The sequence below is a fragment of the Mobula birostris genome, chromosome 3 (assembly GCF_030028105.1).
Source record: "Mobula birostris isolate sMobBir1 chromosome 3, sMobBir1.hap1, whole genome shotgun sequence".
Taxonomy (NCBI): Eukaryota; Metazoa; Chordata; class Chondrichthyes; order Myliobatiformes; family Myliobatidae; genus Mobula; species Mobula birostris.
The window spans coordinates 167,863,164-167,875,843 of NC_092372.1; the positions used below are offsets into that span (position 1 = coordinate 167,863,164).

At 40.9% G+C, this 12,680-nt stretch overlaps 1 protein-coding gene across 1 annotated transcript in view; it reads right to left on the reverse strand.

Moving 5' to 3' along the window:
- Positions 1–1,875: 1,875 nt before the first annotated feature.
- The window catches only part of LOC140195407 (raftlin-like), a 103,806-nt gene continuing 93,001 nt past the window's right edge, over positions 1,876–12,680 (reverse strand). Inside the window, exons 9-10 of the mRNA XM_072253648.1 lie at positions 4,762–4,843; positions 1,876–2,836 (exon numbers count right to left, since the gene is read on the reverse strand). Coding sequence (XP_072109749.1) covers positions 2,258–2,836; positions 4,762–4,843 — 661 coding nt within the window. The 3' untranslated portion in view covers positions 1,876–2,257. The remainder of the gene's footprint in view (positions 2,837–4,761; positions 4,844–12,680) is intronic.

Sequence of the window (12,680 nt, forward strand, 5' to 3'; positions counted from 1 at the left end):
TCTGAGAATCTACCAGCAATGGTTGTATCGTCAGCAAATTAATAGATGGTATTTGAGCTATGCCTTGCCACGAGGACATGCACTCTTTCTTACTACCATCAGAGATGAGGTTCAGGAGCCTGAAGACCCACACTCAGTGATACAGAAACTGCTTCTTTCCCTCCACGGTCAGATTTATAAATGATCCATGAACACCACTTGGGTTTTCTTTGTATTATTTATTTCTTTTTGTTGTTTATAGCAATGGTTATGCCTTTGTATAGTGCAACCACCACAAAACAACAGACTTCACATAACATAAGTCTGTGAAAATAAACCTGATTCTTATCTGGAGCAGATATGAAGAACTTCACCCATCTTCAGCCATACAGTAAGTCAGTGAGACAGAAAAGCTACATGGTTATAAAGCAGCGGTCCCCAACCACCGGGCCGCGGATCGGTACCAGGCTGCAAAGCATGTGCTACCGGGCCAGGAGGAAACGATATGATTTGGCGATATGAAACGATATGAGTCAGCTGCACCTTTCCTCATTCCCTGTCACGCACTGCTGAACTTGAACGTACGTGAGGTCATCAGTGACCCAAGACGCAAATGACCTAAGACATGCAAAGGAATGGGTCCATGACCCATTTGTGAATGTCCCCGGTGAATCATCCATGTCAGCGCGGGAAGGAGATCAACTCCTCGAGCTTGCAAATGACGGCGGGCTGAAAAGTATGTTTGACATAACATCTCTGCCGGCATTCTGGATCAAAGTCAAGGCTGAATATCCTGAGATAGCCACCACTGAAAACGTTGCTTCCATTTCCAAGGTATCTCTGCGAAGCGGAGTTTTCTGCAATGAATGCAACGAAAACTAAATTGCAGAATAGACTGGACATAACGTACCCCCTTCAAGTATCGCTGTCTCCCATCACCCCTCGATGGGACCGTCTTGTTGCAGGAAAACAAGCCCAGAGCTCCCATTGATTCAGAGATATTGGTCTGTTGCAATGATTTTATATGTTCATATGAGGAAAATATGCACTGTGTGTTTAATATCCAAACGTTACTTAAAATGTTATGATGCTATTGACTTATAAGTGACTTATAATTCAGTGGTCCCCAACTTCTGGGCTGCGAAGAATGCAGCGGTAGCCAGAACGCACCCAGCACATCTTTAAGAAAAAAGCCGAAATAAACAAGCTAATTAATTAGGTGCCGCCCGGCACGTAAATGTCGGCCCAGATCAGAGGCGATTGCTGATTGCGTCGCCTCTGATCTGGGCCGACACTTACATGCCGTGCAGCACCTAATCGATTAGCTTGTTTATTTCGGCTTTTTTCTTAAAGGTGTGCTGGGTGCGTTCCGACCACTGCTGCATTCTTCACGGCAAGGAGGCTTGGAACCACTGTTATTATTGACTTATTACCATATTCATGCGAGGAAAATATGCACTGTGTGTTTAATGTTAACTTCGTTAGATAAACAAGTGACTTATAGTTGCCTCATCACCCATATTCCGGTCGTGATTAACACCACTCCACCTCCCCTGTTGGCCGGTCCGCAAGAATGTTGTCAATATTAAACCGGTCCGCGGTGCATAAAAGGTTGAGGACCCCTGTTATAAAGCATCACAGTCAATCAAAATCGTGATGCATGTTTGACAGGGATTAGGAAATGTTGTCTGGCTGTTGATAACCTCTGCTGTAAATAAACCATGCCCGTCTTCACTCAGTTTGAGATCCATTAACTCTGTATCGCCCAGGTATCAGACCCAAGGTTGTGATTTTAACATCACAAAAAAATAATTGCATTATAATACTTGAACGTGTAAAATACAAATGTTGAAGCGAGTTTCTCAATGAAAACAATATTTTATTTACAGGAGCAATATTAAATGATAGTAAATACATAATCCTGTGAGAGGAAACTGCTGACAAGCATAAGTTGTTGTTGTATAAAATATTTTATTTGCTGTTGATCAACTAATAGATTTTACTGTAATATTAACTGTAACACCTACATTCTTATTAAGTTTAATGCTAGAATGTCATACTATCAACTGTAGTATTGTATAAAAACACAGAATTCTAGCATAAACTATCGTTATTTGCTTTATCACATAACAAGCAAGTGTGTGTGTGAGTGAGTTCATTCACTAAGGATGTGACACAACATGGGCATAATTTTACAAACAGACCAGCAAAAATTTTACAACCAGACTTCACAGGGGAAAAAAAATTGCACTATCTTTTTATTATCCAGAATATTGCATTATTCACCATCATGTAATTCTACACCTCCTTTCCCTTCCTCAGGTGCAGTAGGCTTTATTTCTGAGATGGATCCAATTGCTTCTTCCGAGGCTTGGGCAGGCGTGTTATTAAGGTGCTGACTAGTGACAATACATTCTCCATTCACTGGAGTATCCACTTTTGCTTGACAGGCCTCTCCTTCACTTTGACTAATTGTATCACTTTGACATTCATTTTCATGCTTTTCCTGTACTACTTTCACATCCTCATTTTCACAAATATTTTTGTCATCATGGGCTTTATTCATTACATTTTCCGGAACTGTGCTTAACCCTGCACTCCCAGCCCCCTCAGCATTTGTCACACATATGTAGCTTTGCACTCCCTCAGTCCCAGGGATATTGTTTTCATTCCCCTCTGCATTCAGGGAAATTCCAATTTCAACATTTTCTTTGTCTCCATTCTTTGCCACACTTTCTTCCAGTTTTTCATCTGAAACTTCTTTAGATTTCTTCACTGTAAGAGGTGCTTTGCCATTTTTATCTTTTAAACAGCCTTTGTCTTTCTTGCTTGATTTTTCATCTTTTGTTGATTTTTTCTGCAGACAAATATGGAGAACAGAGTTGAATTATTGCTAGGATTGTCTACAGATTAATTTCCCGGCTACATCTACGACCTTTTCTCTTCTTAGAGAAAGCTATGGTTCATTTCTTGTGGCATCGTTATGGAACGTTTAAATGCCTGAAGTCCATAAACCCAAGTAATTCAAATATACACCATCCAAATAATACTAAACAGTTCACAACATTGCTGCCTCAGTTTTGCACTGGTTTCAATACAACCTCTGGCACCACCAAGGTGGCTGAAGGAAAACAATCTGTTTTGTATCAAGATTCCCATTGTTGTAAAGGACACCAGAAGTTCATTATATAGAGCAGAAATAGAATATTTTACAACTCTACAGCGTTTGTTCTGTGAATAAAGTTAGTGCTTTTCATCTGATTAATTCAGTTCTACAGGCTCCTTTTCCTGCAAGAGAGTTGAATAAGATTCTGTTCCCTTGGTTGTTTTACTAGAAATAACTGCTGTAGCCCATAAAGTTTGTGTGGGTAACAAAAACACTTTCTTATGTACTGGAATGAATTAATGCTCTACACATTGTGTCTCTTCAGAGTAATGGTGAAGAAATGCCAATTCTCATCACAGCCATCTGTGTGGCTCCTCAGAGTGGGAGAAAAAGGTCACATGGATCAAATGTATATTTTAAAAAGGGTGGGACTTACACCTTTTGAGAAAATACACAGATAGCAAATATAAAGGCATAAAAGAGTACATGTAAAACGTGGTCCGAATACTGCAATTATTAGCAAAATTCAGCATAACAAAAAGCTCCTGAGGAACTTAAATTGTGTCTATTCTTGCCAACACTACACATGCAAAACATAGGGAACTGTTTTATTAAGAACATCCGTCTGTATACCTACTAAGCTCACCATGTAAAATAGGTTTCCTTTCCATAAGACCATAAGACAAAGGAACAGATGTCAGCCATTCAGCCCATCGAGTCTGCTCCACCATTTTATCATGAGCTGATCCATTCTCCCATTTAGTCCCACTCCCCCGTCTTCTCACCATAACCCTGGATGCCCTGACTGCTCAGATAATTTCCATTCAAGATAACTTGTGTTTTCTTTCAAATCCTCAACCCCTTCTGACTGTTTTTCTGTACTTAAGTCACAGCGGGCCCTTTTCTCAATTCATTCATTATAAAGCACTCTTCCTTTCCCCTTCTAATGTAGTGACTGCCCCTTCACCCCCTCCTTCAACTTCCACTGTGGCTCCTACCTGCCAATGGCAAGGAATCTGATCTGAGGTATCATGACCAGCACAGAAGCAACCTGAACTACTACTTTACTCACAACACTTAAACATGAGCAGCACTGAGCCAATAAGCAAGGGCACAGAGTGGAAGGGAATGGGTGGCAACTGACAGAGAGAGAAAGATGAAAGGTGCTGACGAGGAAAGAACCAGAATAGAAAGGAGAAGGATATTGCCAAAAGCTAGAAACAGCATGGAGACACAGGAGGCTGCAGAAGCTGGAATCTGGAGCAAAAACCCAAAGGCTGGTGAAGCTCAGTGGGTTAGATATTATCTGCAATCTGAAATGACGAACATCCTTTTGCTTCTTCTGATGCTGCTTGACCCACTGAGGTCCTCCAGCAGTTTGTTTATAGTGCTAGAAACAACGTGTTTCACTGGCAACAACTTCAGAGAATATTAAAGAAAAGATCATTGGATTGGATTTGTGTGATGGCACCATGATGAATATTACATACCGCTGTACTCTTTCACCCTTACTCATACTGACATGGTCTCTTTAAATGTGATTCAATCCACAATAGCAATCTTTGTTCTACTGACTTCAACCTAGTCGAGTCAAGCATAACTAATCTTCTATAGCTTTGCTGTGCAAAATGCTGTATAAAGTTACACTTGCAAACAAAAAAAAAGAGGCCATTTACCTTTGGCTCCTTTTTCTTCTCTTTGCTTGGCAGTGATGGTCTCTGGAGGAAGACGATCTGTTTTGTAGCAAGATTCCCATCGCTGTAAAGTATATCACACCAAGAAGAACATTATTCTCTTTCATTAATTTCATGAATTCCAACCAAATCTAGCAAAAGTTAGATTAAAACTTTTTTTTAACATTCTGTTAGTTTTATTACCTATAAACCCTGATATATCAAGAAAACAACACATGCACCAGGTCTAAGTTGTGCAAATTGAGACCAGATATATCCTATGTTATTTTCAGCCTGCTTATCCCAGTAACAGCTACCCTGCTAGTGCTGTTTTGATGAGTAATATTACACCCAAGGTTGATGCAGTTTGCCCCAAATAGCAATGAAGCAAGAGTGTAGAGTAAAGACTTCCTCTTCTCATGGTTTGGTTCTCATTGAATTACTTCTCGGGCCTTGGTTTCTGTTGAGATATATATGTATATATATATATATATATATATATACATATATATCTGCAGCTCCCTCCACTTACTGTATTGTGGTCCCTACCGCTGAATGCATTCCTGAAAACTACCCTCTTGCAGAACCACTTTCCCACCATGCCATTGCTGGTATCCAACAGCACAGCAGGAATGTGAAGATCTTGACACCTACATTTATGACGTCGGAGGGTAGATCAGCCATGCACGTCCCAGCCTGCAGTATATCCTTCCCTATACTGAAAGCTGTTGAAAGAGTATGTGCAACTGATTCACGGCTTCAGCCGCCTGGGTTTGATTCTGACCTCCAATGTTGTCTGTGTGGAGTTTGCTCATTCACCCTGTCTCTGCATGGGTTTCCTCCAGGTGCTTCAGTACCCTTCACCAACAAAAGACATGTCCATTTTTTCTCGTTTTTGTGCCGGGGGTGGGGTTCAATGTTTCTGTTACATTTTTTTGTTAGCTTCTTTGTGTGGGGAGGTGTATTTGGAGGCTGATGTTCTTGTTGAATTTCATGCGGGGCAGAGGGTTGGGGGGGGGTGGTTGATGTCCTTGTTGCATTCCGTGCAGAGGAGGGAGTTTGGGGATTGATGATTGTGTTGTCATTCCTTTTGTGTGTGTGTGGGAGGGGTGGGTTTGCATTTTCTCTCTGAAATGACTTCCATGGTTTTCTTGGTTTCCTGGCTATCTGGAGAAGAAGAATCTCAAACATACTTCCATAATAAATGAACCTTTCATTATTAAAATAGTCGACTGCTTTAAATTTCCCTGGAGAATTGGGGATTATTAATAGGCATCTATAAGAAAATGGGTTAAAGAAAAATAAATGGGAGAATAGGTTTGCTCTAAGAACAGTCACATTTGATGGGCCAAATAGCATTCAGTGTTGTAATGAAATAGAAATATGTAAATATGAGAAAAGCAATTAATTGTAAAATTTCACTAATGTTTTCCTGCATTAGAAGCAGCTAGCAATGTGGCAAAATAATCAAGCAAAATTCTGTTGGGTTTATTACAGTTCAGGAAACAGCTGGTAGGAAAATATGGGGTAGATGCTCATGTTCATCAATGAGAAAAGGTCTTGGAGCAGGAGGTTTAGAGGGCTGAAGTTCCACACCACCAAGTTCAAGAGCAGCTACTTTCCATCAACCATTCAGCTCTTCAATCAACCGGTAAAACCACAATCACTGCAGTTTAGAACCCTCTGACCACTCTGATCACTTTGCACTAAAATGGACTTCTTTATGTTCTAATTGTGCTTTTCTTGTAAATATTGTGCGTAATTTATGCTCAAAGTATGTTTTTCCTGTGATGCTGCTGTAAGTTTTTCATTGCACCTGTGCATCCACGTACTTGTGCATATGACAATCAACTCGACTTTGACTTCAATTGCTGATGTAAAATTGTGCAGAATATCTGAATGCTGTGAACAAATCTTAACAGGTTCAGAAGACAGACTTCCTACTTTCAGCAGCTGCTTCCAGTTCCAGTAACCTGTGTTTGATTTTGACCTCTGCTGTTTATCTCTCTGGAATTTATACATTCTCCCTGTGGACATAGGGATTTCCTTTGGGTACTAAGGATTCCTTCTACATCTTAAAATGTGCGAGTTGGTAGGTTCATAGGCCACTAGAGGTTCCCCGTATGGGTGAGTAGCGGTCTCTAGGGAAATTGAAAGGACCATGAAGACAATAAATTGGATTAGGGTTGGATTAGTGAAATGGGTGCTTGAAGGTCAGTATGGACTTGGTGACTTCCATGCCTTATCTCCCTGTTTTACTTTTTTCCCACTAAGCCAATTCCCCCCCCCCGCCCCCATTTTTATCAATGCTCCTTGCTAGCTTAGTCTTCTTTTAAAGCTCTTGGTTCTTGATTGGACATGGCATCAAATGTTACAATGAGAAGGCCAGGTAGTGGGGCTGAGGAAGGAAGAAGAGGATCAGCTGTGATTAAATGGTGGAGCAGACTGGATGGGCCAAATAGCCTAATTATGCTCCTATGTCTTAAGGTCTCTCCCGTGTGGCCATCATTCATGAGTGAAGGCTGACAGTGAGTGCTGGTAGGATGTGCATCGTAAGCTGCACAGTGTGTGTGGTTCTTTCCTCATCCAGCCTCCAGATGTGCAGTTCCAGCAGAGCTCACTCAATTACTGTTTGAAATTGGAAGTCTGACCCATTTTACTTTCCCTAATCTGTCTCAGTTGAGCCAGCTCTAGTTATACTCTGGAATTTAGAAGGCTGTGAGGGGATCTGATTGAAACATATAAGATTATTAAGGGATTGGACATGCTGCAGGCAGGAAGCATGCTCCCGCTGATGGGTGAGTCCAGAACCAGAGGCCACACTTTAAGAATTAGGGGTAGGCCATTTAGAACGGAGTTGAGGAAAAACTTTTTCACCCAGAGAGTGGTGAATATATGGAATGCTCTGCCCCAGAAGGCTGTGGAGGCCAAGTCTCTGGATGCTTTCAAAAAAGAGATGGATAGAGCTCTTAAAGATAGCAGAATCAAAGGTTATGGGGATGGGGCAGGAACTGGATACTGATAGTGGATGATCAGTCATAATCACAGTGAATGGTGGTGCTGGCTCGAAGGGCCGAATGGCCTACTCCTGCACCTACTGTCTATTGTCTATTGTCTATCTCCAACAGTGGCCTCGGTTTAGGAATATAATTTAAACTGCAAATCACCCAAATTATTTATTTTGTCAGACAATGGATAAGCTCACTGAATTGCTAAGGTTCTCAGTATGAAGGCGAGTATGATCACTCTGATCTCAGTCATCCAAATCAACTTCCATTCATTATTGCAGAACCGTTTCTTAATGGTTGGGGGTCCATCAATTTAACAAGCATTTCAGGTTCTGACCATTCTTTTCTGGTGTTAACTACAAATATGCTCTTTGTAGTTTAAATTGTAACTTTATCTGAATGGCACAGTTTAATTTTAAGGTGTGACCCAACTTTTCTGACCCTCGTAAGTGAAACTAATTTTTAAAAATGCAAGTACTGGAAATCTAAAATAAAGATAATGAAAGAAAATCTTAGCCGGCCTGTCAGCATCTGTGGAATGAGAAACAGAGTTAACGTTTCAGGTCAAGATGCTTCAGTAGGATTAGGAAAAAGAGAAAACTTGTCAGCTTTCAGAATAGCAGAGAAGGTGGGGGAGGGATCGTTGGAACAAAGAACTGTTTCAGAAACTGTAGCGTGAAGCAGCAGTTTCTCTTTACATGGACGCTGCCTCACATGCTGAGGGTCTTCCATGTTTTAGAATAGAGCAGTACAGGAACAGGTCCTCTCTTTGAGTTTGCTTTGTTGATATAACTTGCAAACCATGTAAGGTCAACTCTGAGCTGGTCCTTTCAAAAGTATAACTATTTATATTTATAAATTCCTTTAAATCAATGTCGGCATCTCAAAAGTATTTTTCAAAGGGAAAATGATAAATTGTATGGGGTCATCTATGTAGCTGTGAAGAATTGGCAATACATGAGAGAGTGACAAAGACTCTAAAATTGTGTTACAGCATTTTAGAATATAGATGCTTGTTTCAATAATCTGAAAATGATTACCAATGATCATGACAAATAAATTAATCATGTGTGTTTTGAGTTTGTAGAATAAATATCATAAGATTATGTCTCACAGTCTTGCAGTTCTGTGCAATGTTATAATTTCAACACCCAATTTGCTTGTTAGTCCAGTGTCGGTCCCCTGGAATGAGATCAGTCCCTTTGTTCCTCTTTTGCACTGCTTCCAGAGTTTAAATGCTTTCTTTGTGATTTGGCAGCTACAGCAGGTTGCAGTAATAGAGAATTGTCAGGAATCAAAATGGCTGCAATTTTTAATGAAAAACATTCCATCTAGCCCCATCATTAGTTGAACTCCAACTATAATTAGTAGAAAGAAAATCTAATTCTAATATCGCACCCTTCATATCACCTTAAAGTGTTTACATCCTGTAAATCTGAGTTCTGATAACATGGAGGTTTTCTGTGGAGTTTCAGGCAGCAAAATGCAGGATAAGTTGAGACTTAAAGATGTAAAATTAAAGGGAATTTGTGCTGAAAACAGGATGAGGCAAACATTTCACATTCAGGGCTGGGGCTTCTATTGCATGAGGTGTGACAAAGAGGTTGTTTTGACATGTGGAGCATCTCTCCACAATTGGTCAGCTGCAGAAAACTTAGCAGGTAGTGAAACTCCTACAACAAAGATGGAAACAGTTGCTCAAGAAAGTTTTAGGTAAGAAAAGTTTCACATTGTATCTCACTATACAAGGAAAAAAAATATCAGAGTGTTCTTTATGTCATGGGGTAGATTTTGGGGAGGATGCAAATAAAAGTGAAAAAACAATTAATTGCCTGTTCTATATTTCTCTGAAATAGTTCTGACGAAGGGTCTCGGCTCGAAACGTCGACTGTACCTCTTCCTAGAGATGCTGCCTGGCATGCTGCGTTCACCAGCAACTTTTATGTGTGTTGCTTGAATTTTCAGCATCTGCAGAATTCCTCGTGTTTCTGAAATACTTCTGTTAGATCTACTTTAAGGATTGGGGGTTGGACTGAGAGTGTCATTATGCAGACACTGCTATGGCATAAAAGCCAAGGGAAGGGCATATAAGGTAGCATAAGTGAGTGGGAAGTGGGATGACAGGGAAGCTTTTAAAATCCTACAAAAGGCAACTAAAAAAGCTGTAAGAAGGGAAAAGATGAAATATGAGGGCAAACTAGACAATTGATATTGGACTGCTGGAAAATGATGCTGCTGAGGTAGTAACAGGGGACAAAGAAATGGCAGATGAGCTTAATGGGTACTTTGCGTCAGTCTTCACTGTGGAATACACTAGCAGTGTGCCAGTGGTCCGTGAGTGTCAGGGAGCAGGAGTCAGTGCCATTGCTATGTCAAAGGAAAAAGTGCCAGGCAAACTCAGATGTATTAAGGTGGATAAGTCACCTGGACCAAATGGAGTACATTGCAAAGTCCTGAGAGAGGTTGCTGAAGAGATAATGGCTGCATTGGTCAAGATCTTTCAAGAATCACTTGATTCTGACAGAGTCCTGGAGGACTGGAAGATTGCAAATGTCACTGCACTCTTTCAGAAGAGAGGAAGGCAAAAGAAAGGAAATCATAGGCCAGTTAGACTAACCTCTGTGGTCTAGAAAATGTTGGTGTCTATTATTAAGGATGAGGTTTCGGGGTACTTAGGGATTAATGATAAAATAAGTGAAAGTCAGTATGGTTTCTGTAAAGGGAAATCTTGCCTGATAAATCTGTTAGAGCTCTTTGAGGAAATAACCAGCAAGGTGGACAAAGGAGAGGCAGTGGATGTCATTTACTTGGATTTTCAAAAGGCATTTGATAAGGTGCCACACATGAGGCTGTCTAACAAGATAAAATCCTATGCTGTTACAAGAAAGATACTGGCATGGATATAAGAATGGCTGACTGGCAGGAGGCAGCAAGTGTTAATAAAGGGGGCCTATTCTGGTTGGCTGCCAGTGTCTAGTGGTGTTCCTCAGGGGTTAGTATTGGGACCATTACTTTTCACATAGTTTGTCAATGGTTTGGATAATGGAATTATGGCTTTGCAGCAAAGTTTGCAGATGATACAAAGATAGGTGGAGGGTAGGTTGTGCTGAGGAAGAAATACAATTGTAGCAGGACTTAAGACAAATTGGAAGAATGGGCAAAAAGATGGCACTTGGAATACAGTGTTGGGAAATGTATGATAATGCATTTTGGTAAAAGGAACAATAGTGTGGACTATTATCTAGATGGGTAGAAGGTTCAAACATCAGAGGTGCAGAGGGACTTAGAAGTCCTCGTGCAAGACTCCCAGAAGGCTAACTTACAGGTTGAGTCAGTGGTGAAGAAGGCAAATGCAATGTTGAATTTATTTCAGGGGGAATAGAATATAAAAGCAAGGAGATAATGCTCAGGCTTTATAAAACACTAGTGAGCCTGCACTTGGAGTATTATTGACAGTTTTGGGCCCCATATCTCAGAAAGGACATGTAGTCATTGGAAAGAGTCCAGAGGAGGTTCACAAGGATGATTCTGGGAATGAAGGGGTTAACATATGAGGAACATAAGAACATAAGAAATAGGAGCAGGAGCCTATTGAGCCTGCCCCGCCATTCAATAAGATCAAGGCTGATCTGTCCGTAAACTCAGCTCCATCTACCTGCCTTTTCCCCATAACCCTTAATTCCCCTGCTATGTAAAAATCTATCTAACTGTATCTTAAATATATTTAGTGAAGAAGTCTCAACTGCTTCCCTGGGCAGAGAAGTCCACAGATTCACCACTCTCTGGAAAAAACAGTTTCTCCTCATCTCTGTCCTAAATCTTCTCCCCTGAATCTTGAAGTGATGACCCCTAGTTCTAGTCTTACCTACCAATGGAAACTTTCCTACTTCTATCTTATCTATCCCTATCAAAATTTTGTATGTTTCTATAAGATCCCCTCTCAGTCTTCTGAATTCCAGAGAGTATCGTCCCAGGTGACTCAATTGCTCTGGAATCAACCTGGTAAACCTCCTTTGCACTGCCTCCAAAGCCAGTATATCCTTCCTCAAGTCTGGAGACCAGAACTGCACATAGTACTCCAGGTGCAGTCTCACCAGTACCCTGTATAGTTGCAGTATGACCTCCCTGCTCTTGAATTCAATCCCTCTAGCAACGAAGGCCAAAGTTCCGTTTGCCTTCTTAATAACCTGTTGCACCTGCAAGCCAACTTTGCGATTCATGCAGAAGCACTCCCAAGTCCCTCTGCACAACAGCATGCTGCAATCTTTCACCATTTAAATAATAATCAGCTCTTCTATTATTCCTTCCAAAATGGATGATCTTGCATTTTCCAACGTTGTATTCCATCTGCCAGATCTTGGTCCACTCACTTAACCTATCTATATCCCTCTGCAGACTCTCCACATTCTCTGTACAATTTGCTTTTCCACTCAGTTTAGTGTCATCAGCAAATTTTGCTACGCTACATTCAGTCCCCTCTTCCAAATCATCAATGTAAATGGTAAAGAGCTGCGGGCCCAGCACCGACCCATGCGGCACCCCACTCACCACTGACTGCCAACCAGAGAAACACCCATTTATACCAACTCTCTGCCTTCTATTGGTTAACCAATCTACTATCCATGCCAATACACTTCCTCTGACTCCATGCATCTGTATCTTATTTATAAGTCTCTTGTGTAGCACTTTATCAAACGCCTTCTGGAAATCCAAGTATACAACATCCACCTGTTCCCCTCTATCCACTGTACTCATTATGTCCTCAAAGAACTCCAGTAAGTTTATCAAACAGGACCTGCCCTTTCTGAATCCATGCTGCATCTGTCCAATGGAACCACTCCTTTCTAAATGTTTTGCTATTTCTTCCTTAATGACAGCTTCAAGCATTTTCCTGACTACAGATGTTAACCTAAC